The sequence below is a fragment of the Typha angustifolia genome, chromosome 8 (assembly GCF_048772165.1).
Source record: "Typha angustifolia cultivar Huaian chromosome 8, ASM4877216v1, whole genome shotgun sequence".
NCBI classification, from domain to species: Eukaryota; Viridiplantae; Streptophyta; class Magnoliopsida; order Poales; family Typhaceae; genus Typha; species Typha angustifolia.
This window is the reverse complement of record NC_133246.1, coordinates 16841854-16869175: the sequence shown is the minus strand read 5'-3', so window position 1 is coordinate 16869175 and position 27322 is coordinate 16841854. Positions and strand designations below refer to the sequence as shown.

General features: G+C 38.7%; 6 protein-coding genes and 1 pseudogene across 9 annotated transcripts; 3 read left to right on the top strand and 4 right to left on the bottom strand.

Moving 5' to 3' along the window:
* Positions 1-97: 97 nt before the first annotated feature.
* LOC140764863 (exonuclease V, chloroplastic) lies at positions 98-5000 on the bottom strand. Its single transcript, XM_073103683.1, has 7 exons — positions 4619-5000; positions 3821-3925; positions 2868-2989; positions 2286-2435; positions 1394-1547; positions 887-963; positions 98-791 (listed from the first exon to the last, which is right to left on the bottom strand). Exons 1-7 carry the CDS (start codon positions 4940-4942, stop codon positions 551-553), a joined length of 1173 nt encoding a protein of 390 aa, XP_072959784.1. The 5' UTR covers positions 4943-5000; the 3' UTR covers positions 98-550.
* On the bottom strand, positions 4943-7966 carry LOC140764865 (mitochondrial import inner membrane translocase subunit TIM14-3-like). Of its 2 annotated transcripts, XR_012105103.1 has the most exons (4): positions 7770-7966; positions 6454-6632; positions 5511-5755; positions 4943-5076 (listed from the first exon to the last, which is right to left on the bottom strand). XR_012105103.1 is itself a non-coding variant. In XM_073103684.1 (3 exons), the coding sequence occupies exons 1-3, from the start codon at positions 7770-7772 to the stop codon at positions 5599-5601; spliced, it is 339 nt and encodes a 112-aa protein (XP_072959785.1). In that variant the 5' UTR covers positions 7773-7964; the 3' UTR covers positions 5286-5598. The 2 variants fall into 2 exon arrangements, 1 of the variants encoding a protein (XP_072959785.1); XM_073103684.1 differs by lacking the exon at positions 4943-5076 and having other exon boundaries at positions 5286-5755; positions 7770-7964.
* Positions 7967-8944: 978 nt separating this feature from the next.
* On the top strand, positions 8945-12171 carry LOC140764994 (elongation factor 1-alpha). Of its 2 annotated transcripts, none has more exons than XM_073103894.1 (3): positions 8945-9070; positions 10371-10854; positions 11056-12171. In XM_073103894.1, the coding sequence occupies exons 2-3, from the start codon at positions 10393-10395 to the stop codon at positions 11935-11937; spliced, it is 1344 nt and encodes a 447-aa protein (XP_072959995.1). In that variant the 5' UTR covers positions 8945-9070; positions 10371-10392; the 3' UTR covers positions 11938-12171. The 2 variants fall into 2 exon arrangements, with proteins under 2 accessions (XP_072959995.1, XP_072959996.1); XM_073103895.1 differs by lacking the exon at positions 8945-9070 and adding an exon at positions 9147-9928.
* Positions 12172-12994: 823 nt separating this feature from the next.
* On the top strand, positions 12995-15987 carry LOC140765297 (elongation factor 1-alpha-like; annotated as a pseudogene).
* A 596-nt stretch (positions 15988-16583) lies between these two features.
* Positions 16584-18436, bottom strand: LOC140764297 (protein disulfide isomerase-like 5-1). The gene is made up of 4 exons (XM_073102779.1): positions 18170-18436; positions 17515-17573; positions 17207-17382; positions 16584-16938 (listed from the first exon to the last, which is right to left on the bottom strand). The coding sequence occupies exons 1-4, from the start codon at positions 18290-18292 to the stop codon at positions 16847-16849; spliced, it is 450 nt and encodes a 149-aa protein (XP_072958880.1). The 5' UTR covers positions 18293-18436; the 3' UTR covers positions 16584-16846.
* Positions 18437-19634: 1198 nt separating this feature from the next.
* On the top strand, positions 19635-24271 carry LOC140764295 (uncharacterized). Its single transcript, XM_073102775.1, has 6 exons — positions 19635-20543; positions 21115-21309; positions 21408-21647; positions 22058-22275; positions 22848-23102; positions 23481-24271. The coding sequence occupies exons 1-6, from the start codon at positions 20150-20152 to the stop codon at positions 23736-23738; spliced, it is 1560 nt and encodes a 519-aa protein (XP_072958876.1). The 5' UTR covers positions 19635-20149; the 3' UTR covers positions 23739-24271.
* Positions 24272-24405: 134 nt separating this feature from the next.
* LOC140764296 (uncharacterized) lies at positions 24406-27198 on the bottom strand. Of its 2 annotated transcripts, XM_073102777.1 has the most exons (3): positions 26986-27198; positions 26736-26757; positions 24406-25454 (listed from the first exon to the last, which is right to left on the bottom strand). In XM_073102777.1, the coding sequence occupies exons 1-3, from the start codon at positions 27083-27085 to the stop codon at positions 24770-24772; spliced, it is 807 nt and encodes a 268-aa protein (XP_072958878.1). In that variant the 5' UTR covers positions 27086-27198; the 3' UTR covers positions 24406-24769. The 2 variants fall into 2 exon arrangements, with proteins under 2 accessions (XP_072958878.1, XP_072958879.1); XM_073102778.1 differs by lacking the exon at positions 26736-26757 and having other exon boundaries at positions 24406-25443; positions 26986-27195.
* Between the last annotated feature and the right edge of the window lie 124 nt (positions 27199-27322).

The following is a 27322-nucleotide window of genomic DNA, read 5'->3' as shown; positions in this document are numbered from 1 at the left end:
ATGTAATGTATACCAAAATTCATTATTATAAATTAAAAAAATTTAACATTACAAGTTTGCAAATTCAACCCTGTATCAAGCATTTGTATGCCAGAGATGATCAAGAAAATCCATTTAGCATTTTCTTTTCTTCCATAAAATTTACAAAGTCTTCGATGTGTCTAAGGTTACAACAGATTCCCCTTACAAAGAAGGAAACAAGATGGAAATTAGCAAAGAGGCACATTCATCATTGATTAGAGTTGAGAGCAGCTGTGGCTGAGCCAATTTTCAAGACTAATCTTGAAATCAAGAAACAAATAAAAACTGCCATCATGACAAATGACAGGATTTCACTGATAAATAACATACAAACGAATATAAAAATAATTGATCTGTAGACTTCTATAAGTCCATGTTGATAAGCCTGCTGTGTCACTCTTCAACAGCTAGCAATCAAAATGGCATGAGTTTGTGCTGCTTCAGACGGTAGCTGCTGATTTGTTCTCGGCAGCAGTATAGTTGGTCCCTTTATCAGCAGAGAGCCAGAATAGAGCAGATAATATATGGTTCATGAAAGTCGATCAGCTTGCTCTCTTAATTGTTCTCCTTTTCTGGAGGTAGCTGTCATGGGGCAAATAGCAGTGAATTTGCAGAATTGGCATTTCCATTTCTCAGTTTCTGAGACAAATTTAGCCTCTCGCTCTCCCAACCAGATTTTCAGGGTTTCTTTCATCTGACTCTTAAACCAATTAATGTCGTAGGAAAAATAATATTCTTCAAGCAGTGAGTGATCTGACTGCAACTCATATCTGCATCAGGAATGCAGAAACTTTCACAAATCCCTCATTTTTATCAGTGGATATGTTAACACACTGACGTTATCTTGGAAATTTCCCTTATTTACCTCAAGAGAAGTTGTTCTTTAGATGGTGGGAGCAAACAACACGTGTTCCTATAATATGTAATCACATCTTCAAATGTCTGCAGGTGGAAAATGTAGAATATTCAGATCATAGATAAGCACATTATAATTTAACTGAGTGCAGGAGGATTGTTTATTAGTAGAACATATCAGAAACAAGCCATAAAAGCATAAATATTTAATCTCTTAGAAGCTAGAAAACATAAAAGAGCATTAAAAAATCACAACAATGTAGTCTACGATGTAGTCTCAAAGAGCATTAAAAATCACAACAATGTGCAGAAATGTATGTAGCATATCGCTTGAAGGTTTCATATCTAACAACTGCATAAAGGAGCAAGTGTAATGCATATGGCATATAGATGTACATATATAGAAAATTCACATAAATAAAGTCAACTAACAGCTCCTGTAGCTTTCAAACATGTTTGATAAGAAAAGGGGAAATGACTTTACCCTGGCATGTATAGAAGAAAAGAAATAAGTTACCTTCGCATCAAAGCCCAATGAATTAATGTATTGCCTGACAACATCAGATAGAATATATTGTGGATTCAAATTAAAATAACTGAAGAAGTGGTCAGCAGGAAACTGCTCGGCAATCAAGCTGTCCCATAAGTACTTATAGCACATCAGCTGAAGCCTGCCATGAACATGATGAAACAATAATATCAGATATATGCGTGCTATTGCGAGCAGAAGTACAGATAAGGGAGTATCTAAGAATCAGAAGGTCAATTCCCAGGCTTCTCAAAACATGCCTATGCATAATAGCACATCCACTCCACTTGAGTTGATACTAAAGGCCCGAAACATTATCCATGCTCAGAGACTGTTGCATAGTGGACTGTTTCAAAATTTAAACATGAATTTTCCTGCAAATGATAGGTTCTACAGAAGCTTCATGGTTCATGAAGCCAATTTAGATTGTATACATGCCACAAATGTTTTCATTTTTAAATGTACATATATTTAATCATTTGCAACTTGACAAGCAACTAGAAAATTATCTGATGCATAGATAGTAAGCTTGGGACTTGTCTCTAGAAAAGAAAAAAAAGTCTCAACTCCAAAAAGTATATTAAACCAATTAGTCCAAAAATGCTGAGCCAGGATACAAAAAATGTCACAGCCCAAGAGAAAATACACCAATTGCCCATTAAACCACTTGTGGTTAACCTGTTACAATAACTCCCATTGTAGGCTATTAAATTTGAGCAGATAGTGAATGAGTAACATAGGCAAAACAAAATGCAACAAAACAAGCACCACTTGCAATTGACACAGTAGAAAATTAAATTGGAGGAAAGTAACTTGCAAGCCATAAAGGAATACATTAGATAAGATGATAAGAATACATTGAGAAGAATATATTGTCTACCTTGCATTTCTTTTTTGTGCTTCTGAAGGAAGTGTCGCCTTACGACGTGTCTTTGTGTCCACTAAAATAGGGTTCAGAGTAGCTTCATTTATCGGAATTTGAATTTCATCAATCACTCCAACCATCCAAATACCTTCAAAGACTCCTATTCTAATAAAATTCAAAAATAAACTATCAGAATGTTGTTGAGTTCACAAATAATTACCAAAAGGTCTAATACGTGTTAAATAAAGTTCGGACAGCTAAATACATATTTGGACATTTACACTTAAAATTTTTTGCACAAAATCTGGCAATGTTTTCACATATTTGCAAGGGCATAACTTGTAATAGTGATTGAACAGGAAAAATGAATCATCACACAAGGAAGAATAAAATGAAAAGAAATAAGTCCAAATGATAAAGTAGCGACTAGTCAATTATAAGAAACCACTAATTAGTTTCCTCTGTAGTGGAATTATTAACATTTGGGCTTAAACAGTCAAAGGAAATATAGCATGAAGCTACACAAAACTCATAAGATAAAAGCAAATAGAAGGGGCCATTCTTGAATTACTAGTGAACTGGAGTAAGATTACTTACACTGGAAGCTCACGAGTTAAGCCTTCAAACAATAGTTGGTTTGTTCCGACAATGAAGTTCATGAATTTAATTGCCCACGATTCTTCAACAGACTTGATACGAATTTCTACCTTTTCTATAACCTGATTTCAATATGCAGATATCAGCAAAAATACTAGCAGATAAGCATAATCCAACGTACTAATAAGCTACTAAAGTACCAAAAGGAAATAACAAAGCTAAAGGTTCATTGCAGCAAGGTCTTCAAAATTATGCAAAACTTACACATGAAAGCCATAAAATTTAAAAGTGCAACACACATATTGACGAGGGAAAAAATGACATTACTGAGCTCTGATGTTACTGTACAAGAAGTGAATCAGAACCAGCAGTTGATTCACCGTTGCACACATCCTCAGCAGTACTCTATGTTACCAACATGTCCTCGTGCCCTAAGGTAATCATGTATCTCAAATATTGCATTCTGATCCATCATGGTCAGCATACATCAGTGCACAATACATGGCATCAGTGATGCAACTAAAAATCTACATTTTTGTTGCTATTACCATAAAACAAATAGGATGTAGTACCCAGAAGAAATGTGAAATGAAAGCTAACATCTAAATTCTCATGGAATTCTCTTTTTCTTGCTTTTCATGTCTTCCTAGAGAAAATTGGAGCATGAGCATCCCACAGAGTAATAGTTCACCTTTTGGTCCATGCAATTATTCAAATCAAATGTTAAGATTTTAGGAACCACAAAGGGCAAATGCACTACTCAGCACAAGGTAAGGTGAACTCATGATTGGATTTATCACAAAAGATTTGTACACGCTCCAAGTGGTTTTGCCTGTCAGTCTTCAATTAAAAAGAAGCATTTTTTAGGATCCATATAAGATTTTGAATATGCTGAAGAAATCCGGAGACACAAACAGATGAAAATTGCTGTTTTTCAATCTGATTTGACTCACCTCTTTTTCAAGTTGAGCATGGCGATCAGAACCTGCTTTCATGGCTTCAGTTCTTTTGGGCTTTCCATGTAGGAGGACAAATTCCATTTGTTTCTCACACCATTCCTAATATGGATAAGAACCTTCAGATGATTTAAAACAGTTACGCAGAGAACAGAAAGCATCAGTAAAGATCAAAGCTAGCTACAGTATAAGGGGTCAAAATGCAATTAACCTTTTGGTTCTGATGGAAGAAGCAAGCTCTTTAGTGCATTATATATACTGGGCTCATGGATTGTTCTCGGAGTTCCACATTCCATATTTAAAACCTAGAGGGCCTTTCAAGAATGCCATTAAAAGACAAAATATCACATCTACCGGTACCCTCGCCAAATTATGATATTCCCACTCAGGATGTGTAGAGGGCGTATCACAACTCAAAGGATTACTAACAAGATTCAAAATATCACATTTACTCCCAAAACAATTGGATATCATTTAACACCTTTTCTATTTAGAATATATGCCATAATTTATGTCCTTTTTGCGGCATTTTTATATAGACCCTTATGTGATATTTCGTCTCTTTAAACACATTTTATATAGATAATCAAGATTCTCGAGCTCGTATGCAAATGCGAAAGTTTGGAGCTTTTCAATTGCAACAATGCAAAAGTCACTCCTTTTCCGCCATTGTTTTCCCAAATGTAAGGTAAAAGATCTCAAGACTTAAAAAAAAAATTCGGGAGACGAAAAATTGTTAGACGAATGGCGAATTTCTTCATTAAATCTGGAAGAAAAAGGGAGCAAGAGACATACAGTGGCGGTGACGTCGGTGACAGTAAGCCCCCTCTTCGACCGAAACCGGCGGAGGAACGACTCCCGAGGCGCCGATCCCACCGAATCCTCGATGTCCGAAGCCGGCGGCGGCGACGCAGCGCAGCGGCGAAGCGAGCTCGCAGGACGCGGCTGAGGGAAAACGACGGAAGGGAGGGCAGAGATGACGTGGCGCGCGGAGGAGAGCGCGGCTTCCAAGAAGGCCATCTCCTCTTCGCTTACGATCTCGATCGGGATGTTATTGGTGTTACTAACGTCGGCGTCGACGAGAGCAGAGGATGGTGTGGAGGAGGATGCCGAGTCCATAAGCAACTCGTCGCCGGCTTTAAGGGGCAACGCGTCTACTCATAGAGCAGTTCGCGTGTTTCAAGTGGCGAGTTTAGCCGCTCATAGATTTTTACATGGGAAGAGTTGGGAGGACGAGAATGGAAGAGAAACTTCTGAGGAGGGACGGAAAATAAATTTTGAAAGTCAAAAAAGAGATTATATTTGCCCATTTACCCCTCTAGAAGTGAAAACTTTCCATGAATGTAAAAACAATAAAGTCAAGGCGGTAATTTGACATTTTCGCAGAAAAATAATTTCACTGGTATATTTAGAAGGAGAAACTAAAAACACAAGTAAAATTTAGTTTAAACCCATCCTAAAATATAGATAAAATCCGATATTATTTGCACAACATTGTTTTGAGGAAGCCAAGCCAACATTAAAGCTATTACACCTCTGTCAATTGTAAAAGTTAAGACTACACAATTTGTTTTGTTACAAATTGCAAGACAACATTCATGCAAGAGCTGCAGTTAACAGGGAAAATGGCACAATGTGATCACTAGTACTAGCATTTCAAAGACACAAGGTAATTTTGATTTAGTACCGAAGAATTGATGATTCCATAACTTGCATGTTGGTGTGATGAACGAATATTTGTTTCTAAACGAGACGAGGCCATGAAAAATAAAAAGTCAAAACGCAGATCCGCCTCCTTTCGTCTTCCCTAGCAGAACGTCTTTGGCCTCGTTGATCTTTGAAGCAAGATAATGGCTTCCTCCTGCATCTGGATGGTTGGCAACCATAACCTTCTTGTGTGCTTCTTTAACTTTATCTGGAGGAGCATTTTCTCTGTGGAGAGAGATAAAAAAGAGAATATGATAGAAGTTAGAAGAAAAGGAGATGCAATTAAGAAAATAAATAAGCAATCGCATTATTATATTAGATGTGAACACATTATAGAGCTGAATGGGGAAAAGACACACAAAAGAAAAGAATTCACATAGCACCAAAACATTTCCAATATTCAGATATTGTATCCAGCACTGGATACACTTCAACAAACGTGGAGATTCAAAAATAAATTTCTCCAGATATCCTTATGAACATAACATCTCTGATGCAATGGACTAGCACAGCTATACTCGTAGGGAAGGAAAAACGAGCAGTTTACGCTTTAGGGCTCACGGTTCCAATCCCAAAAGGCATTCCGCCCAGCCTTTCTATCTATCACTAACAGAAGTTTTAGTCTTCGAAGAGAGGACTGATTGCCATGGAGTATGGAGATGTTTGTTTCATTAGCAGCTATACAGTGTGTTTTGCATATATTTCAGCTTCTCAAACAGAATAATGAGCAAAATCTGTGCGACAAAGTATGCATTATATTAACAACAAAAGAATGGTTTCTGCATGATCAATAGATATATATCACCCATGGATAGACTGCATAAGGCAATGTTTGTTTCTTAAGGAATAATCTTCACAACTTGTTTTCATTATTACATTACATTAATTCAGCTATCCTATATCTCTTAAAGAAATATGCTTACCTAACTCCGAGGATTAAAGCAGCTTCCCTTCTAGTCATAGTAGTTTGAAAGCCACCTTCGTAAAATCTCCGCATCCTAGGAACAACTGGCCGTGCCTTATATGCCTGCCAAGCTTGGACACCATATCTACCAGCAAGAGCAGCAGCAGCAACTGCAAGCCCTGCTAAGAGTGGTACAACCTGCAGGCCTTCAAACTTAATCAAACCAAATTTCTGACAAGCGATATTGAACAGTGTTTTGGAATGCAAAAAATTAATGGTGGATCATTTCTGACTTCTACAAGCATGTTTCACACATCCAAGGCATTAGCGTGAGTTTGTTTTGAGAGTGTGTTACATTATCCAATAGATACATGTCTGAATAGTAGATAGGTTTTCATGTGTATATTAGCAAGAATATCTATGTCCACCAACAACCAGCATAAATCATATAGAGAACAGGAGAAAATAACGAATCAGCTAAGTTGGTTAGACTCATCACTGAAGGCAAAACTATATTGCACTAAATTGGTTAGACTCATCAAACATGGCTTCTCTCAACGGTCACTAGCACACTCTGAGTTCTCAAGCACATGAAGAATTTCAGTTTGTCATGCGAAGCATTCCAATTCATGAGTTTCAAGGCAGTACCAATGTTTTACTATCACAGATATGGGCATCCAAGTATTAAGATGAGGATAAGAAAGAACGAATAGGGTTAGAAACTTAGTCAGAATTGGTACGCAAAATAATACAAGGGGATGACAACTTATCACGAAAAATATATTTGCACAAATTGGCATGCAACGACATCTCCATAGAGATTCTAATAGAAATAAGCATTCAAAATTTGTGAGAAGAATAACGAAATAGGAGGGAACATAAAAGCTAGATATTTTCCAAGTAGCTAATATCATCACTAGCATGTTTATTAGTTAATAAGGCATTCAGATCAAATCATTAAATCCAGGTGCAAACTTTAGTTTAGTAAGAGATGTTTACCTACCAATGTCGCGAAATCTAGCGATCTTGCAGTAGTTTCAGCAAGAACAACCCTCAGAGAAAGCCGACCAAGAAAAGGGGGGAAAAATAATAACTTTTTCACTATTAAATTTTTATCCTCCTCTTCTCGATTTCCTCTGCTCCCCAACCGCGATCTCGCATATAAAACCAAAACAAGAAGCTTTTTGCTTATTTGATTCTCTTATATCTTCCTTCAATTTTCTGATGAAACAAATTAAGGCTACCCAATTTCTCATTTCAACCGTAGGTTTCACGCGCTCAAAAATAAAATTAAAAATATATATTAAAAAAAATCCTTGAGTTTGGAGAACTCACCATTACCGCGACCACGCTATCGATTAGGTACAGCGATTCGTAGAAACTTTCGAGCTAAAATCTTATCTACCGACCGAAAAAAGTAGGGTTTTATTAGTTCAAAAGGCAGCAGGCGGCGGATCCACTCACCGGAGGTGGGTGTTTGGTGTTTTCCAGGAGGAGGTTGGCGTTGCAAATAACCCCTCCAACTTCTCCGATATCAGCATTCACTACTTTGGAGTGTGGCCGGTGAACTGCGTGCCAAGCGTCTACGGGCCGGGTCGAGATAACCCAATATCGGATCGGGTTCGGTAATCAGGCCCATAAGCCCGTTATTTTTCTCTTTAATGCCTATAATATATGGAATGGGATAACAGAGGTATATAACTATACCAATAATAATTAGAGTATGGATAGTGGAAGTGTTAGTGTGAAGTGAGCACATCTTATTTTAACCCCACTATGCAAGCTTAATCTAAACACGATTTATCCACTTAAACCTAGAATCCAATTTGCTATATTTTTTTTACTCTACTAATAATTACATTATGTAGCTTTAGGGCAAACTCGTCACTCGTGTGAATCGATTTGGACACGTTATCACGTGTACGTCCGCATATTAATTATGTGCATTAAAAAAAATGAAGTCATAAATACAATTAAAATCCTTGTAATTACTCGGTATTTATTAGGAGGATTCATAGCATTTGTACCATGAACTCCTCCTAATGAACACATAAACATTAAACTAAAATCCATAATTAACTATTTCAACTATAAAGAAAAACACCTTGACCAATTTTGGCTAAGTCAACTACTTGGCCTCCAAGTTTTGGCCAAATCCTCTCCTCTTCCAACTTTTATTATATATATATATATATATATATATATTAAAAGTATAAAACTTTAAAAAATAGATAAAAGGTAAGGTAAGTGGAAGTCTGAGTTGGTGCCAACATGTCACTTGCTCACCACCTTTTGTTTTTATATTTAAAATAATGACTTTTAAGAGATCAATAAAACTACTCGGTCAACCCGACCTCAAAATAAATAAAGAATAATAATAATAATAAAACCTCAGAGCTGTTGACGAAGATTTTTAATCTTAAGCGTCCATTCTGTGTGCTGAATGGAATCAACGGTAGTTAAGTTCCTAGTACGTCCATCTACCAACGGAGATGAGAGACCGTCGGATGGAATGATCCAACGGTGGAGAGAGAAACCCTAGACAACCCGTGTATGTGCAGAGCTCTATATAAAGGGTTCGACGATTGAGTTCCTCAGCAAAATCTCCATATCTTTCGGCCGATCCTTCCTCGAAGGTAATGTCGCGCTCTCTCCTTCTCTGCTCGCTCTTCTCGATATGATGCATGCCTTGGGGTTTCTTTGACCGATTGCTAATGTACACTGATCGTTTTCTGGAATTTGATCTAAATTTTGTTTATGGTCTCAATGATTTTGATCTGCAGCGACTTTTGTTTCGGTAGATCGTAAGATTGCTCGATTGCAGTTAATTACAAACATATGCGCCATGCTATAGAATGCAGATACTTTGGATCATCTTTAAGCAAGTAGTAGGTTAATGACTTCTTATAGAAGTTGCTAAGATCGGTCTAATCGTTCGATTATTATGTTGAAAGTAGTGCTAGTAAGCTTGGCTATTCTTTTGCTGGTCGGCTTTATATGTAAAAACTCAATTCTAAGCACCTTTGTTTTATAACATACAATTTGATGGATTAGCTTTTCACTTTCACTACTAAATTTTTGTGCATCTGATTTTAAAGAACGAGAATAAAATATTACCATAAGTATGCACTGTTAAGAAAACAATTAATCCGAACTGGGATAATTTAGATTACTATGAATAAATAAATGTAGGCTATGAGATAGTCGCTTTAATTGACTTGAACAATGCAGAAAGAATAAAATTAAAATTAATTATGATTGATCTAATAGTACTATGAAATGTTTAGTCTAGCAAAATTAAATAATAAAATGAATTTGGCTTGTAAGTTGTGCAGTAATTCTCCTAAAGGTTCTTGTGCCAGGATTCTTGTCACGGTATCTCTAGATCCGACTCAGGTCTAATTCATCTTTTGATCCGGTGGCAACACAGTCCAATAGTTCAGCTTGTTACTAAGTTATCATTTAGTCAAATTGGAGATTGAGGAAGAGAGTAGGTAAGATTTCAATTTGTATATCCTCAGCCACCATAATTTAAATTGGAATTGAACCACCCCCACAATCAGCCTGTTGGCAACAAGATTCCCTTCATTATGGAAGTTGTTACTAACATGACTACGTGGGGAACTTCTATTCCCTTTTTTATTTATTTTTTGTTGTGGCAAATCCAACATACACCTAAATGGACGAATGTTTCAGACTTGATTTGCAATTAACGGGTTTGATTGCCTTGTAAACAACTCCTAATATATATTGTCTTCTTCGTTTACTTCTGTAGGTGCTTTCCTTTTATTTTAACGATTGTGATTAGGGCATGTGTGGTTTACAAAAACAGCAGTATTTGCCTATCATAAATTCCTAATTGTTATGCTTGACTAATAAGTAATACATGATGTTGTTCACTAACTATGACTTCTCTTTCTTCATTGTCATTATCAGCTCCTAGTCATCTCTTGCCATTATGGGGAAAGAGAAGGTTCACATCAATATTGTGGTCATTGGCCATGTCGATTCTGGTAAGTCGACCACCACTGGCCATCTGATATACAAGCTCGGAGGTATTGACAAGCGTGTGATTGAGAGATTTGAAAAGGAGGCTGCTGAGATGAACAAGAGGTCATTCAAGTATGCCTGGGTTCTTGACAAGCTTAAGGCTGAGCGTGAGAGAGGAATTACCATTGATATTGCTCTTTGGAAATTTGAGACAACCAAGTACTACTGTACAGTCATTGATGCCCCCGGACATCGTGACTTCATCAAGAATATGATTACTGGGACTTCTCAGGCTGACTGTGCTGTTCTTATCATTGACTCTACCACTGGTGGTTTTGAAGCTGGTATCTCTAAGGATGGTCAGACTCGTGAGCATGCCTTGCTTGCTTTCACTCTGGGAGTGAAACAGATGATTTGCTGCTGCAACAAGGTAGAGTCCTCTAAATAACAATCGAGTGCCTCCATAATTTTGTTCTGTTTTGCCTCTTTTTTAGTTGCAGATGGCTGTTTTTATGCACATAATCTAGCAACTTTATGATCTGGCCTACAATAATGAGCTTATATCTTAACCTGATTTCCAGTAGATTATGACCCCTACACGTAGAGTACTTATTCTGCTGATATGTTATAGATGGATGCAACGACTCCCAAATACTCGAAGGCTCGGTATGATGAAATTGTTAAGGAAGTGTCCTCTTACCTGAAGAAGGTTGGTTACAATCCTGACAAGATCCCCTTTGTCCCCATCTCTGGATTTGAGGGTGACAACATGATTGAGAGGTCGACCAACCTGGACTGGTACAAGGGTCCTACCCTTCTTGAGGCGCTTGACTTGATCCAGGAGCCCAAGAGGCCCACAGACAAGCCCCTACGTCTTCCTCTTCAGGATGTTTACAAGATTGGTGGTATTGGTACTGTTCCAGTTGGAAGAGTTGAAACTGGTGTTCTTAAACCCGGCATGGTTGTCACTTTTGGCCCCACTGGTCTGACAACTGAAGTCAAGTCTGTGGAGATGCACCATGAGGCTCTGCAGGAGGCTCTCCCTGGTGACAATGTCGGTTTCAATGTTAAGAATGTTGCTGTCAAGGATCTTAAGCGTGGGTTTGTTGCTTCTAACTCTAAGGACGACCCAGCAAAGGGTGCTGCTAGCTTCACCTCTCAGGTCATTATCATGAACCATCCTGGTCAGATCGGCAACGGTTATGCCCCTGTCCTTGATTGCCATACCTCTCACATTGCTGTTAAGTTTGCTGAGATCCTCACCAAGATCGACAGGCGATCTGGAAAGGAACTTGAGAAGGAGCCCAAGTTCCTCAAGAACGGCGATGCTGGCTTCGTCAAGATGATTCCAACTAAGCCCATGGTTGTGGAGACTTTCTCTGAATACCCTCCCCTTGGTCGTTTTGCCGTTAGGGACATGCGCCAGACTGTTGCTGTAGGAGTCATCAAGAGTGTCGATAAGAAGGATCCTTCTGGCGCCAAGGTCACCAAGTCTGCTGCCAAGAAGAAGTGAAAGTTGCATTCCAGTCTGTTTAATGTCAAATCCCGCAGGGATTTAATCTTCTCGAGCATCTATTTAGTTGTTCATGTCAGATGTTACAAGTTTTGGTCACTGCTTTGGGCACTGTTTGGCAGCCTCTTGTAGAACAGGGTGCTTGATAGAAGGCAGCGGAGATTTAAGGTTTTCAGCGTTATTTTTGAATTTGCTGTTGTCCTATTCAATCATAAAGTTTTTTATCTTTTTCCCCACTGAGAGTTTTAGTTTTTCTGATTATTCGCAGCTCTCTATCAGTTATATTTTGTCAAGATTCACGTTAGCTATGTGATTATATTTGTGACTTGCTATTCCCTTTTATATTTTCTGAAAGAAAGGCAAAAGTTGCCCCCCTTTCGTTAGAAAGTTTCTGATAAACTCTGGAGAGTTCAAGCTTGATAGGCTTTCATATAGTTCTGTCGTTAAATATTTATTGTATTCTTATCCAGTAACGTGAGTGTCCCAGATTCGCTAGATTTGTTCTGGTGGTCACAAGTAGTGGTGTAGACTTTTCTTCCTTCGGTCTTTTTAGAGATTTTGTGAAAAGAAAAATGAAGGGTTTTATTCCTAAAATTTGAAGCATATTCCTGTGATAATGTAATATGATAAGTAAAGGCTCACAATATTTAATAACACTATTTGTTTCTTTCCATGACAGTGACAGTGAGATAGTGCTCAGATACATGGGTGCACTCTTAATTTGAATCTCAGCGTTATCAGGATAATTAAGAGATTGTTAAAATAAAATTAGTTAATTATATTTCAACCCCTTCAATCAAAATTTTAATATTATTTCTAATAAAAATATCTCATAAAATATTAATGAGAGGAGCTTAATTATGTATTTAAACAGTTTTGGCACTTTTCTATTGAGAGGGTAAAAGTGATGCTGAACTATAGTTGAGGGAGCAAATATAATTAACCCAAGAAAAGATTGTATGGGCCTGGATTTGTCCATACCAGCCCAATAGTGGCCCACATCTTTGAGGACTCCCCAATGGCAGTGGGCAGTGGGCAGTGGCAGTCTCATCGGTCACGTTGTTCCACCGTAGCCGTCGGTAGCTTCCATCATAATACGGTGGGTTCCGCCGTGTGCTCCAGCTCATCAAGAAGAACAAAGGAAAAAACGCATCAACCGGAAACCCTAGCATAAACCATTCTCTCTATAAATGCGGCTCGAAGACGCCTTCGCCTCTCTCAGTTATTACGTAGATACGTAGTCTTGCCCAAGAGTGCTCCTCCACCTCCTCCCGATCCACCTCCGTCGTTGCCACCGTTGGTAAAATCTCTCTTCTCCTTTAACTTATTGATCTATTCTTCAGCTTTTCTTCTTAATCCCACGCAAAAGTTCGATGTTTTTATCTCTTTGCTTGAGGTTTGAAAGATTTTGGGTTTTGTCACAGATCGTAGGTCCTGTAATTTGTAAGTGTGTGATGTAGTATGTGTGGCTGCTCTGTTTTTAGCTGGATCTACTCTGTCTGAAATTATAAGTTTATCCAATAACATTCTTGGATTGGTTGTTCTGCTGAGTACTTATGGTCACTTTAGTTGGAAGTGCTAAGATTGGGACTATATTCATATGCGAATGTTCCTTATTAATTGCCCTAAGAAATCTCTCTCCTTCCCTTGATATACTTGTTTTCATTTATTGATATACTTGCTTTTATTTTTATGTCTTAATATCTGACTTTCTCATTGGCATTATTTGCTTGTTTGAATCCTTGCCTCTCCTTTCAGCTGCAAGAATTTACATCGAACTTTCTTGATGGCTATGTTTTCGGGGCATATAGCAATACGATAGAGCAAGGAGTTCTTTTTTATGTCCATTGTTTCTCTTTTAATCGTAACATTGGACCTCCAGCCCTTGTACACATTAAAAGATTATATCTTGATGCATTACAAGTTCCGATTTAGTTCTTGGTATTTGTTTCATTAATCCCAGTTTTTCGTCATCATGTTGAAGGTATACTTCTAATTCCCTTGGCTTATGGAAGATGATATTTTCATGGTTCTACGATGATATTGGTGGTTTGAAGTCTTTGATATGCACTTTTATGCCTGAAACATATTCAGTAGTTTCACATTTTAGCTTTTTCACTGTCCACGGTAGAACAATTGCTTTCAATTACAATTTTACCTTACTGTTTTTTAGGTTGTTATTTTGCCTGATCACTAATTCCCCTTATTTTAGCTATCATGGGTAAGGAGAAGGTTCACATTAACATTGTGGTCATTGGCCATGTCGACTCTGGCAAGTTTACCACAACTGGGCATCTTATTTACAAGCTTGGTGGCATCGACAAGCATGTTATTGAAAGATTTGAAAAGGAGGCAGCTGAAATGAATAAGAGGTCATTCGAGTATGCTTGGGTTCTTGACAAACTGAAGGCTGAGCGTGAGCGTGGTATCACAATTGATATTGCTCTCTGGAAGTTTGAGACCACAAAGTACCACTGAACTGTCATCTATGCTCCTGGGCATCGTGACTTCATCAAGAACATGATCACTGGGACTTCTCAGGCTGACTGCGTAGTCCTTATCATAGATTCCACAACCGGTGGTTTTTAAGTGGGTATCTCGAAGGATGGACAGCCGCATGAGCATGCCTTGCTTGCTTTCATTCTTGGTGTCAAGCAGATGATCTGCTGCTGCAACAAGGTAAGGAGTTTGATCAGCAGTGTTTATTTCAATCACATTTATATAAATGTCTATATTTGTGCTTCACTGTTTTACTACTTTGTGTTACATTGTCGTAGATGGATGCTACTACTCCAAAGTACTTAAATGCTAGGTATGATGGAATTGTCCAGGAAGTGTCCTCGTATCTGAAGAAAGTTGGTTACAACCCTGATAAGATTCCTTTCGTCCCTATTTCGGGGTTTGAGGGTGACAACCTGATTGAAAGGTCAACCAATCTTGACTGGTACAAGGGTCCTACACTTCTTGAGGCCCTTGACCTGATCCAGGAACCTAAGAGGCCCACGGACAAGCCGCTTAGACTTCCTCTTCAGGATGTCTACAAGATTGGTGGTATTGGCACTGCCGGTTGGCCCAGTTGAAACTGGTGTACTTAAGCCCGGTATGGTTATCACATTTGGTCCCACTGGCCTGACAACTGAAAGTCAATTCTGAGATGCACCATGAGGCCTTGCAGGAGGCCCTCCCTGGTGACAATGTTGGTTTCAATGTTAAGAATGTTGCTGTCAAGGATCTCAAGCGTGGGTTTGTTGTTTCTAATTCAATGTTAAGAATGCTAGCTTCACTTCTCAGGTCATTATCATGAACAATGGATATGCACCTGTGCTTGATTGCCACACCTCCCACATTGCAGTCAAGTTTGCTGAGATCCTCACCAAGATTGACAGGAGGTCCGGCAAGGAGCTCAGGAAGGAGCCTGAGGTCCTTAAGAATGGCGATGCTGGTTTTGTTAAGATGATCCCGACTAAGCCCATGGTCGTTGAGACCTTCTCCGAATATCCCCCTCTTGGTCGTTTTGCTGTGAGGGACATGCCCAGACTGTTGCTGTTGGTGTTATCAAGAGTGTTGAGAAGAAAGACCCAACTGGTGCTATGATCACCAAGGCTGCAGCCAAGAAGAAGTGAGCTATGTTTTTAAGATTCTGGGTGCTAAGATCGCCAAGGTAGCAGTCTCTGATGGTTTTCGTGTCTGCAATAATAGTGTTTATAGAGGGAGCAGCCTGCTTCTGCTTTGCTTACTGCTTTCCACCATGCTGTTGGTCTGATCACAGTAGAATGAGTGAACTGAGCAATTTGCCTAAGGTATAGGTGTTCTTCAAGTCAAAATTATTTTTGCTTCCAATTTGATGAGTTCTGAGTTTAACGGCAATCTCAAAAAAGGTCAAATTCGATGGACATAATTGTGTTTCTTGTTTAGAATCATTCAATTGTTATCATTTTGAGGCCAATACATTTTATGTCAGTGTTAGGTTCTCATACTTTGTTTGATTTAGAATTTTCTTGTGTTTTTTGTGTGCTGGGAGGTGTATTACATGCTTATCAATATTTTGAAATCATATTGGCTATTCAGCTGCAAGTTTTTTAAAGTACTGATTGCTCTGTTGAAACGAGTGATGTACCCAAGTAGCTCAAATGAAAATATAGAAAATTTACAGATTTGTTTAGGCTTCACTGCGAAGTTAACCAATATACCAGGAGCAGTAAGACCGCCATCTTGGTTTATTTGATTCTCTGTTCAAGATCTACAAGTATTGAGGTACAATTCTACCTAATTTGATCAATTGCATTAACTTTTGCTGCAATAGTGCAGAACGACTGTAGAGTTTGAGTTTAACAACACTTGGTTACGAAAGAGACAAAACCCATCAGCATTTGCAATTATACACCAAATCCTGATAGATTAATTGGCTTAACTCTCACTAGTCTTGCCAAGAAAAAGGTTCAGAGCATTGATCTTTATACCTGTTAGTACTCCTTCCTTCAAGAAAAGAATTTTACTTTGAAGGGTAAATAACCAATCAAGATATTGGACTCCGGAATATCTAAGGCTGAATCAAGGCAGGGATGGAGATGAGACATAGAAAACAGAAAACACCATTGCTTCTTGAAAAGCTTACTGGATAATTGTAAATATTAACACACTCTGCATTGATATGTCGAATTGGATATATTATCATTAAAGAAAAACAAAGAATTACCCTGAGCATTTGTATCTCATGTTCCCCTCAGTCTCATCAAATTTAACATAGTGCCGAGTAAAATAAAGAGAAGAGCAAGCATATCATTGACTCACTAGTAAATAGATTCTATTCCAGAAAAAAGAAAGAAAGCTTGGCTACTGCTGACTACCGATAATTTCTCCTACCTATTAGTAAGACTAATGCGCATGCTAGCAAGCATTTCCATTTCCATCACAAATCTCGATCAGGTTCCAGCTCTGACTGTGCCACTTTATCTGCCTCATCTAGAATGAAGCTTTTAAGTGATTCAACTTCTCTTGAACCTGAACATTAAGTACAAAACATGCCTCAGCTCTTCATAGTTACCACAATTAATTTGTTCAACTACGAGAAATGTCAAGACACCCAAAACAACCAAGCTACTCACTAGCTGGATGTGAACCGTTTGCATGAGGTTATGAGCATGAGTTAACATTTGAAATTACAACATGCAAACCAATCAAGGCAATAAAAGAACTAAATCCAACAAATGGTTCAGTCATTTGCGGAGCAGTATGCTGCTAGTATGAGTTGTATGTTAATCAAAATTACCTTTATACTTTGCAAGTTCTTCACCGTCATAGAATATTTTGAATGTTGGATATGAATGTATGTCCACTTTGGAACATATCGATTTACTTGTGGCACAATCAACTTGTCCAATCTCTATTTCATCTTCACCTTCCATGGCCTTTCCTAGGTCCTCCCAAAGTGTTCCCAGCTTCTTACTGAAGATCAAAGTGCATATTAGAGATCAAATTAGTTAAGTCGCAGCTTTGACGTAGAAATAATCTGGAAGATGATTTCTAGAGTCCAGGTAAACAATAACAGTGAAGAGATCAGATCCACAAAGAATCTACCAGTGTTTACACCAAGGAACGCAGAATTGCACGAACCACAGGGTGTCCTTCTCCTTTACCTAAGAAAGAAAAAATCAAAATGCATCAAAAGCTTGCAAATGAAACATAAACAAAAACGAAATCATGTCTAAATAGTTCCTATAGTAAATCTATAGAACCTAAGAACTCTAAAGTACAAAGATGTTGAAAGCTTGCAACTGAATAATATACACACTTATCCAATTTTCTTCCATAAAGGAGGATCTTCTATTCCTTTTTTTTTCTTTTCCAATTTGCCCATTTGTTTTATTAATCCCCCACCGCTTTTAAGGCATACTGTGATACATCTTTTTGTTATTAGAAGCATACCACATTAAAAAATATATCTAGCAATTTAATTACTCGTTCGTCTAATAATCATCTCCTAGCACAGTATAGAAAGCATATAATGTTAAATTAATTCTACAGCACCACGCATTGCCTTCAACGTTTGATATATTTCAGCAAATATTATACATCGCGACTTATCACATCAATTGAAAGTCAACGTAACAGATCTACTTACCAACTTTCGACAAACAATAACTTTTATACCAAATCAATCGAAATCTTTGTTCAAGAGGAAAACAGAAAGAAAAAGAAAAAGAAAACCAAGAGATCTCGCAAGGGCGAATACCTTATCCGTGAAAGTTTCTTCTGTGAGGGTTATTACTTCGGCGCTTGTTCTCGAGAAGGCGCTCAAAAGGCCGAGGAGGATGAGGAGGAGAATAGTAGATCGGAAGCGGAGGACGGGATCCATGAGCAGCGCTTGGATTGAGCGCTGCGACTCCAACGGCGGCGATAGGCGTAGCGAATCGACTGACTTCAAAATCGAACCCGGTTTTTCATTTTTCCTTATATTTTTTCCCTGATCGATTCGAGCTCCAGCCTCCAGGCCCAGGTAGGTTGAACAGCATGGGCCGATCTCACCCAATAAAAGCCCATTTACCGTTTGGGCTTCATCTGGTACAAGAGCAAGACTTTCCCATCCCAGCCCATAAGAAATCCCATTGCACGCATCATAAATATAAATTAGTTGACTTTACTTATATTTTCTTATTTAATTATAAAATATAATAATTATTTTGAATAAATTTATGCAAAAAATTATATTTTATTACCGGCTATGAATAAATATATTAATTGTACTAAAAATTTTGCTATTTTATCACACTCTTTCATAAAATTTTGTACGCAATTTATTAGTAAGATTAGTAAATATTTAATTATAAAATATATTTAAGAGAGTTAGATGAGATTGGCAGAATTGAATCCAATGCAAAAGCTTTAGGCATCTCTAATATATTGGTTTATTATAACATATCATCGAATCAAATTTACGAGGTCTCGTTTATTCCAAAGCGTACAGCTTTGGGACATTCCAATTATCCTACGTATAAAAGAAAGAAAGAAAGAAAGAAAGAAAAGAAAAGAAAGGTGAGCATGTTCCTACGTCAAACCATCATTTCTCCATCCACCAAATTCAGTATCAATAGACAAATCCCACCTTACTTTTAGGCTTTTAGCTAAGGCAACAGCTAAGGAACACCTCACTATCTCTTGTCTCCCTGCCATTCGTCTTCAATCCCACCACTTGCTCTACTAATCCTCCCACCAGCTCAGCTTTCTACGCATTGGGCCTATCTCTAATAACTGCGATCGTCCTCAATACCTAACACTTCACCAACTATTCTATTCTTTCCCTCTATAAGACTTCGTTCTTGTGATAGCTTGATAGATAAAGCAACTCAAAGATTAAAAATAAAAAAACTTAATGCCATGTTAAAAGTTATATCTATTACATCTCAGTGCATTATAAAGATTGGAAACGCTCAAAAAGTTAATCTATATCCATGATAATGAAACTTTGACAATGCCACAACCTCCCAGCCGAGTAGTGACAGGCTATCCTTGTCGATCTTCTGGTGGTCCTGCGTGGCATTCAATCTCAAATCCATCGGATAAAAAGGACGGTCTACCTAACCGAGAGTGGATTAGTCGGTGGTTCGCTGGGATTAACCACTAATACTACTCAAATAAGTCAATGATTAGCTATTAGCCATCCTCTAATCTCTCTCTCTCTCTCTCTCTCTCTCTCTCTCTCTCGTGGAAGGGATTTTTGCGGTGGAAAATGTTGTGTTTGTACTCGTTTGATAGGAACCAATAGAAAAGCATCACGTCTCCTAATGTGTCCGCCGTTTCAAAATCCAGCATAAAAACCCTGTGGAAAATTGTAAACTTGCAGGGGGTTATGTGCAAAATTTTGGTATAACTAATAATACTTGGCGAATTTATCCACCCATGTTCGTAGCCACGCACCCGATCCTCCACCGACCGACCGGCAACCGCAGGTGCCGCCCACTCACTCCTCGAAGAGTAACCGATACGCAGCCGTTAGGTAGACCCATTATCCGACCACGACGTCCGACGTGGCATTTCGGCAGACGTCGATCTCTGCCTCATTCCCGTTCACGATATCTACGCCGTCCATCCTCTGGGCCCCGCACCGCTCAATAATTACTACCCAGCTTCCGACGCACGCGATGCTGCGCCACTCTCCTCGCATCGCTTCAGTTTTGGTAGTTTTTCCTATTCCGCGTTGGTAAGTTATTCGTAGATGTCGGCGGCGGCGGCGGGAGGAAGAGGAGGCGGGACGATGACGTGGCAGGATGACCCGAGCAGCCTGGTCGGCGACCCCGGGATCCGGTACTCCGCTGGCGACGGCAACGATAATGAGGCGGCGGCGGTACCGGAGGAGAGCTTAAGGGATCAGGTCGAGGGTTTCTTGACGGCGACCGGGGAGATGATGACGGAACTCGGGAAGGGATGCTGGGAAATCGCGAAGCAGGGCTTGGCGGAAGCGGAGGACGCTTACGTCGTCAAGAAGCTTCGGGGGCCGGTGATGGAGGCGGCGGAGAGGCTTAGCTTCCTGAACGAGTACTTACCGGAGGATCGGGATCCAGTGCACGCGTGGTCCGTTGTGATTTGCGTCTTCCTTATCGCGTTTGTAGGTAATGATGCGTGTTTTTTTCTGGGTTTTGGCTGGATTTGGTTTGAAATTTTTTGATTTGGAATTGAATAATTGGAGTAGTTGCAAATAAATTGGACCCGAGATTGGGGATATGGAAAAGGATTGATGGATACGGGACGAGTAAATGAAAGGTTGGTTGAGAACATCGTATGAACATTATGGAGTGAACTTCGTGGTGGAGATTTCGAGAAATTTTCTCTTATTCAAGAATCCGAATTTGCAGTTATGTGGAGATCAATTTGTCACGATATACTATTTTTCAAAATATCCAAGTATGGATTTGGAGTTAATTGCTTTAGCTGATTGTATTTATTTTTCTGCTGTCATTTCATCAATTTAATTTTTTGGGCAAATGTTTTCTTATAATACATTAGTCAACAGGGTTGATCTTGTAGTTGTTGATTTTGTATTAAGTTCATTAGCTCATGTCTGAACTTCTGGTTAACAATTGGTAGCGGAAGAGTGTGCAATATGAAAGATAATCTTACTGGATAGTTCTGCGTATCTTGTGTGCTATCTTTTCTATTCTGTTGATGAGAATATCTTTGCAGCATTGGCGGTAAGTAGCGGAAGTGAGCCTTCTGTAGTAGAACTGCCGAAGAAGCTGTATATAAGTCCTCCTAGTGCCAATCGAATCCGACTTCCTGATGGAAGACATCTGGCATATCAGGAGCAAGGCGTCCCACCTGAGAGTGCTAGATTTTCTCTGATTGCCCCACATTCTTTTCTTTCATCTCGAATAGCAGGTAAGAATGGTTGGTCCCCTGCAGTTTTGTGCCTGAGATCCCTTACGAGTGGTTGTGCCTGTTTGTGTCAATATAATCCACTGCTTTCTCTGATACAGGAATACCTGGCATTAAAGCATCATTGCTGGAGGAATTTGGTGTCCGATTGATTACTTACGATCTTCCTGGTTTTGGTGAAAGTGATCCCCATCCTGGCAGAAACCTCAACTCATCTGCTTTTGATATGCTTCATTTGGCGAATGATTTGGTTATCATGGACAAATTCTGGGTTATTGGTTATTCCGGTGGGGGCATGCATGCATGGGCAGCTGTTCGTTATATTCCTGAGAGACTGGCAGGTACTCTCTCTTTGCCACAATATTTGCCTCCTGCATCTTGTAATTATCTAAGCTAGCTTTTAGCAATTTCTGAAATTTCTTGGAGCAATGCACTCTTTATGTCTACTGCCTCCAAAATTGAGTTCTGATAAAATCTTCTTGGTTATTCTGGTTTAATAGATATAATTTGATTTGCATTAGTGCCTCTTTATAGCTAATATGGACTTAACGATTAATACCTTCAAAGAAATAGTGTTAATAAAAGTTTACTAGTTAATGTGCAGGGTAGATAAGAACACTCATTGTAATAGGTGGAAGCCAAGGTAGAAAAATGATTTGCAAACATATGTGGTTACAAGCTGCTATTCCAAAATTTAAAATATGTCGGTCAAAATATGAATTTTTTCCCGTTGTTTTAAATACTATTTCAGGTGTAGCAATGTTTGCTCCAGCTGCCAATCCATATGACTCTATCATGACCAAGGAAGAGAGACACAAAATCTGGGAAAAGTGGAGCACAAAAAGGAAATTTATGTATGTCTTAGCACGGAGATTTCCGTCAATTCTTCCGTACTTTTATCGGCGAAGCTTTCTCTCTGGAAAACAAGGTCGGCCTGAGAGTTGGTTATCTTTGTCTTTAGGGAAGAAGGTATGTGTGACTTTACCTGTATTGTTGCCAACATCCTTGCTTATGTAGTATATATTTAAAGAATCCTTAGCATTTACATTTTTTCAGATTATCTGAAGGATGTTGCAGTGGGATTCACATTATCAATTAGTCTGCTGTCTGACCTTATTGAAATAGCACATTAGATTTTCAGTTTGACTTGAAATTACAAGATGTCATCCTCCAGATTATAGGTCTATGTTTATGGCAACGTCATAACATATCTTCCATTGCTGTCCCTAAATAGTACGTTGATGCCTGAGAACTCTAACAACACACCTTTTTTCCCTATAAAAGGCATATTCATTTCTCCGGCATGTCTCAGAATGAATGTGGGTGATTACTTAATTCTTGCAGCTTATTATCAAGTCCATTTGTTACAGTTCTATAAGTTCAAAATTGCGAATATGCAAGAATTGATGGTTCTATTGAACTTATGTGCAAGTAGTTCATTTTAACTGTCGGCTATCATACTAGGATAAACTTGTATTTCCTGGCTGCTTTTCGGTTATAACATAATGGTGCAATCCTAAACTTCACATTGTATTCTATAGGACAAATCTTTAGTTGAGGAGCCCATGTTCAAGGAGTTCTGGGAGAAGGATGTCGGAGAATCGGTTCGGCAGGGGGATGTAAAACCATTTTTGGAGGAAGCTGTGCTACAAGTATCTGACTGGGGATTTAGCCTCTCTGACATTCAAGTGCAAAAACAGCAAGAGGGTAAAGGCCTTCTTCGATGGCTGAGGTCCATATACAGTCAGATTGAACGTGAATGGGCAGGCTTTCTTGGTCCAATACATATATGGCAGGTTTGTATGTGTTTCTCTCAGTTGTATTTCCTTGCGCACACATAGGCCTGCTTTTCAGCTTTCCAGATGTAGAGATCTCTTTCATTTTGAGAAAATATTTTCCATATCAAAATGTCTACAAATGTATTGGATCTTGACTTAGATGATGGCCAATATGTGTCATAATCTATTCAAGTTCCATAGTCAAGCCTTTGGATATAGAAGACAAGCAAATATTTTTGTCCGTGCTGCATTTTTAGTTCATGTATGGAATGTGAATAGAACTTTGTCCTTTGGGTTTTTTCCTCCTTTATTCAACTACCGTACTTGTAGAGGATAAAAAGATTAAGCAAAAAATACTGACTTGCAGTTACATGTGCAAATCTGTATTTTAAGCAGGGTATGGATGATCGAGTAGTGCCGCCATCAATGACTGAATTTGTGAGGAGGGTAGTTCCAGGAGCCACGGTACACAGACTGCTTGGTGAAGGCCATTTCTCATACTTCTGTTTCTGTGATGAGTGCCATAGGCAGATATTCTCTACCCTTTTTGGCATTCCTCGAGGGCCTCTCCATGCAGCTTCGGAGGTGGATGAATCATCACCAGAAGAGTGCTCTGAAGAAACATCACAATATAACTCTACTGAGCAGGAATGAGACATACCTAAGCTTTTTTAGTTTGCATTCATCTATTAGGTGGGTAAATGTGCAGATACCACAGTAATTTTATGCTAACCAATTTTCCACGTCAAGCTAGCCTTCATTTCTGATCTTGGTGGGTCCATCGGAATGAGATGTGTTGTGACTGCTGGAGTAGATCAAAGGTCTCACACTTCTGAATGTTTCATAGTCACTGTGCTGTGGCAGAGGAGCTTCAACAGATGTTGTGGTTAAGGCTTAAAACTTAAAAGAGGCACACTCAAATGTGTGTTATAGAATGTAGTAATCAATGAGCTACCAATTCAAATTTCAAATGGCCTTGAATTCAAGATGCCTCCAGATAGTGTCTGTGAGACATGCCCTGCACGCAAGCTGCAATGCGTTAACAGGAATATGATTAGCTCGTTGTAGTCCTCCAATTTTATATTTTGACAAGTCTATAACTTTTTCTTTTTACCTTTTTACTGTCAAACTAATAAATGCTTTCCTCTGGGTAAATAAAGCTTTTGCAGGGAGCCTATTTTCTGTTCTGTCTCTAGTGCTATTCAAGGTTTTTCTTGTTTTCCTTTTGCAGTGTTACGTCACACGTTACACGTTATTCAAGCATTTTATTGTCTCATTTGACAGTGCATTTGCCCTGAAAATCATGAAGAATAACCGTATACGAACAAGTTTTTGCATCAAAATCGCTTGCCCAGTTGGCATCTCATTTGGAGACGAAAAAGTCGTTATCTGACAAATAATATAACACTAGTGCGACCAGCACAACTTTACTTTCAAGTGCAGTCGTCGACCTTGAATCCAGTGAGGCTGTAAGCCAAAAGCCAAAATGCTCAAATGATAAACCTAACAACATTCTCTGTGCAGCTGACACTAATTTATTGACCACAATAGACATGAAAGCAATTATTCTAGATATGTACGTTGACTGCTGCAGCTGCCAAAACCTGCAACAGCACACTCCTTGTTCAGTTTTCATCTGCTTAAAGAAAGTGTTATACATTTCCAAGATATCTCCACTTCAATGATCACAAATTTTTGAAAGCAGGTTTGTGAACTTGCTTCTGCGGTGTTAGTCTTGCCAGTAGAGCCTTGTTGTGACAGTGTGCAACATCGATGAAATAAAAGTTACCATCAGCAGAAAATGTCACAAATGGCCGATTGGTCTCTGGTGGCTTTACATCGGAGAACTTGATTGTCTTATAAATAGGTGTGGCCAACCATGACATTAGCTCAACCTTGAAGCTATCTGACCCTGGCTGCCACTTGAGTTTGTGAATATATGGGCTCACAAACCAGTGTAAAACTGCAGTGGTGGAAGCACTAAAGAAAATGAGAGTAGATGCCACAGCTCCCTTGAGGATCACACTCATGTCAGGTGAAGTCATGAATGTAATGACAGGTCCAAGAGACACGGAGAGGCAACAAGTGGAAAGGGATAATAGCTTTACTTTTTTAATGGTTGATGATATTGGTCCTTGATACAAAACTCCAATATCTTTGCCATCCTTTTCGTTCTCCCCAGTTCTAGGTCCAATGCCAATCTTGCTGTTGCCTACTTCAGATCTTGCTGTGGCTTGAGAAACCAACCTTTTCTGAGCAGATGTACATATAGCTGATCGGAAGCCATCAGCTTTTATTGGACATGCAGGATTGAAAGTTGAATAGTGCATCCATCTCCGATACCTGGAAGCCTGAAAATCTGGTTGACAGCTAAAGAAAAACAATCATATATCTGTTTTGCAGTTTAATCGACTGAATGATATGAAACATTAAGTTAAAAAATTGTGTTTCTCTGAACGTAAATTATACTGCAGCAATGAAGCAAACAAGGGAAATTTTGTGAGAGTTGTCTATCTCTTGACAGTACATGCCAAATTGCCAATGCATCATAATGAAAGAAATTAGGATCAATGATGACCGTGCCGGCTGGCACGAGTGCGTGCCAAGCTGTGCCGACCGGCACGAGTCGTTTGAAGTTTGAAATGGATCCATTAAAATAATAAACCTAAAATATTCTACGAGACTTTTTTATTATGTGACAAACATGATATGTATGTGGAGCTTATTTTTTCAATCTTTTCCTTATTTTAATCATATTATAGAGTGCTCAATTATTAATATTAGTTTTAATGAATATATCAATTATATTATGTCTTGAATAATGTTTCTATTTGAAATTTGCTATATCTTTAATAAATTAGGTTATTAAATAATCTAAAAATAAAAGACTCTAATGCAGGCTTTAATACATATATTCAAATCAAAGACTAAAAATTAATATGGCAAAGACCAAAAAATATATTAAATTTTTAATTAAAAATATGCCAAAGATGTGCCAATGTGTGCCGACCAAGGATTGGCACACCTCATGCCTTCAGCGATCAGGATATTGTTCTCAAATCCAGGCTAAGGAACAAGTTTCCATCCAGACATGCAAAATATGACCATATTCTTGAAGGCTCTCAATATATTGATCAGAAAAACCCTTATAATTTCCTGTTACTCTGAGAAATGTTTGTCTCAAATAGCAATCTAGTATATTGAATGTCAAGCCTATGGTAGAGACAACTATACAGCCACATCAATTTTCTCCCTGTGCAAAATAGCTACTATCAAGTACCAAGTATATATCCTTTGCAAGTTGGCAAATAACACAAATGGATCATGTTTGTTTAATACAATATCTTTTCTAAGCTCTCATCACAGTTCTCAAAACCTTTATCTCCATTAAAGCTGCAAAACATTGTACTCAGGAAGCATATGATTTTATCTTTTACAAAGTGCAATTTTGAATCTATTATAAGCTCCATTGCATGGGCAAGCTCAAAATTAGGTTGATCAAGCTCAAATTGCTTGACGAAAGCTCCATAATGACGATCCTTAGAGAAATGGGTAAAATGGTTTGCAACATTTCTAGGTTGTCAAATTTCTTTTTCTTTTTTACTTTCCCGTCACATAAAGCTATGGCTAGATTGAAAAATGCTGGCTTACAAGCTGCTGAAGATCTTCAGTGCTGCCAAAAATAACGAATTAAAGAACGGTACGTTAGTATCAGGCGACAAGTCAAAAGAGGTTGAGAAAGAGATCTACCCTTCAACCCTCCTAAGTTACAAAAGTCCTTCAAAGGTTTGTCCTTTAGGTCAAATTCTCTAGCGAAATGAAAAAGGAGTGCGACAAAAATCCAGCAATTCCGACTTAATAGACTGAGGTCAAACTAGAAGAGGGATAGACAGAGCGGAACCTGGAAGGAGGCTTGCCATGGAATCCGATGGCCGCCGCGTTGGTGGCGATCGGAGAAGGAGTAGGCGGCAATAGAGAGATGCGGATCTCCTAGTCGCCATTTCGGGACCCGAATCGGAGCTTCTCCACTCTGCTCGGCGGCCCTAATACCTCTCAAGCTAACGGCATTGCGAAAAAGGGACCAAAGGGTTTAACGTGACGGCCGCTATAACGGGGGTATGTCCCTGCTCGTATCATGGCCGCGCCGTTAGGATAGGTTGACGGCCTTTATGCCTCAAAATATTTTAATATTATCATTTTCTTTATATTTTTTGTAAAATAAAAATTTCACTTGAAAA

What these genes read in the sequence shown, in the direction of transcription:
- LOC140764863 (XM_073103683.1), bottom strand. Translation starts at nt 4,942, where the DNA reads ATGGACTCGGCATCCTCCTCCACACCATCCTCTGCTCTCGTCGACGCC. An exon ending in ATGCTCAACTTGAAAAAGAG is followed by an intron (nt 2,990 to 3,820) that starts GTGAGTCAAATC and finishes TATTGAAATCAG; the next exon opens with GTTATAGAAAAGGTAGAAAT. An exon ending in GCACAAAAAAGAAATGCAAG is followed by an intron (nt 1,548 to 2,285) that starts GTAGACAATATA and finishes TGTTCATGGCAG; the next exon opens with GCTTCAGCTGATGTGCTATA.
- LOC140764865 (XM_073103684.1), bottom strand. An exon ending in GCTTTAATCCTCGGAGTTAG is followed by an intron (nt 5,756 to 6,453) that starts GTAAGCATATTT and finishes CTCTCTCCACAG; the next exon opens with AGAAAATGCTCCTCCAGATA.
- LOC140764994 (XM_073103894.1), top strand. Translation starts at nt 10,393, where the DNA reads ATGGGGAAAGAGAAGGTTCACATCAATATTGTGGTCATTGGCCATGTC. An exon ending in TGATTTGCTGCTGCAACAAG is followed by an intron (nt 10,855 to 11,055) that starts GTAGAGTCCTCT and finishes GATATGTTATAG; the next exon opens with ATGGATGCAACGACTCCCAA.
- LOC140764297 (XM_073102779.1), bottom strand. Translation starts at nt 18,292, where the DNA reads ATGGATCCCGTCCTCCGCTTCCGATCTACTATTCTCCTCCTCATCCTC. An exon ending in AAGAAACTTTCACGGATAAG is followed by an intron (nt 17,574 to 18,169) that starts GTATTCGCCCTT and finishes TTTCTTTCTTAG; the next exon opens with GTAAAGGAGAAGGACACCCT. An exon ending in GTTCCTTGGTGTAAACACTG is followed by an intron (nt 17,383 to 17,514) that starts GTAGATTCTTTG and finishes TTTGATCTTCAG; the next exon opens with TAAGAAGCTGGGAACACTTT.
- LOC140764295 (XM_073102775.1), top strand. Translation starts at nt 20,150, where the DNA reads ATGTCGGCGGCGGCGGCGGGAGGAAGAGGAGGCGGGACGATGACGTGG. An exon ending in CTTCCTTATCGCGTTTGTAG is followed by an intron (nt 20,544 to 21,114) that starts GTAATGATGCGT and finishes ATATCTTTGCAG; the next exon opens with CATTGGCGGTAAGTAGCGGA. An exon ending in GTCCAATACATATATGGCAG is followed by an intron (nt 23,103 to 23,480) that starts GTTTGTATGTGT and finishes TATTTTAAGCAG; the next exon opens with GGTATGGATGATCGAGTAGT.
- LOC140764296 (XM_073102777.1), bottom strand. Translation starts at nt 27,085, where the DNA reads ATGGCGACTAGGAGATCCGCATCTCTCTATTGCCGCCTACTCCTTCTC. An exon ending in CATGGCAAGCCTCCTTCCAG is followed by an intron (nt 26,758 to 26,985) that starts GTTCCGCTCTGT and finishes TATTTTTGGCAG; the next exon opens with CACTGAAGATCTTCAGCAGC. An exon ending in CTGAAGATCTTCAGCAGCTT is followed by an intron (nt 25,455 to 26,735) that starts GTAAGCCAGCAT and finishes GTTTTTCTTTAG; the next exon opens with CTGTCAACCAGATTTTCAGG.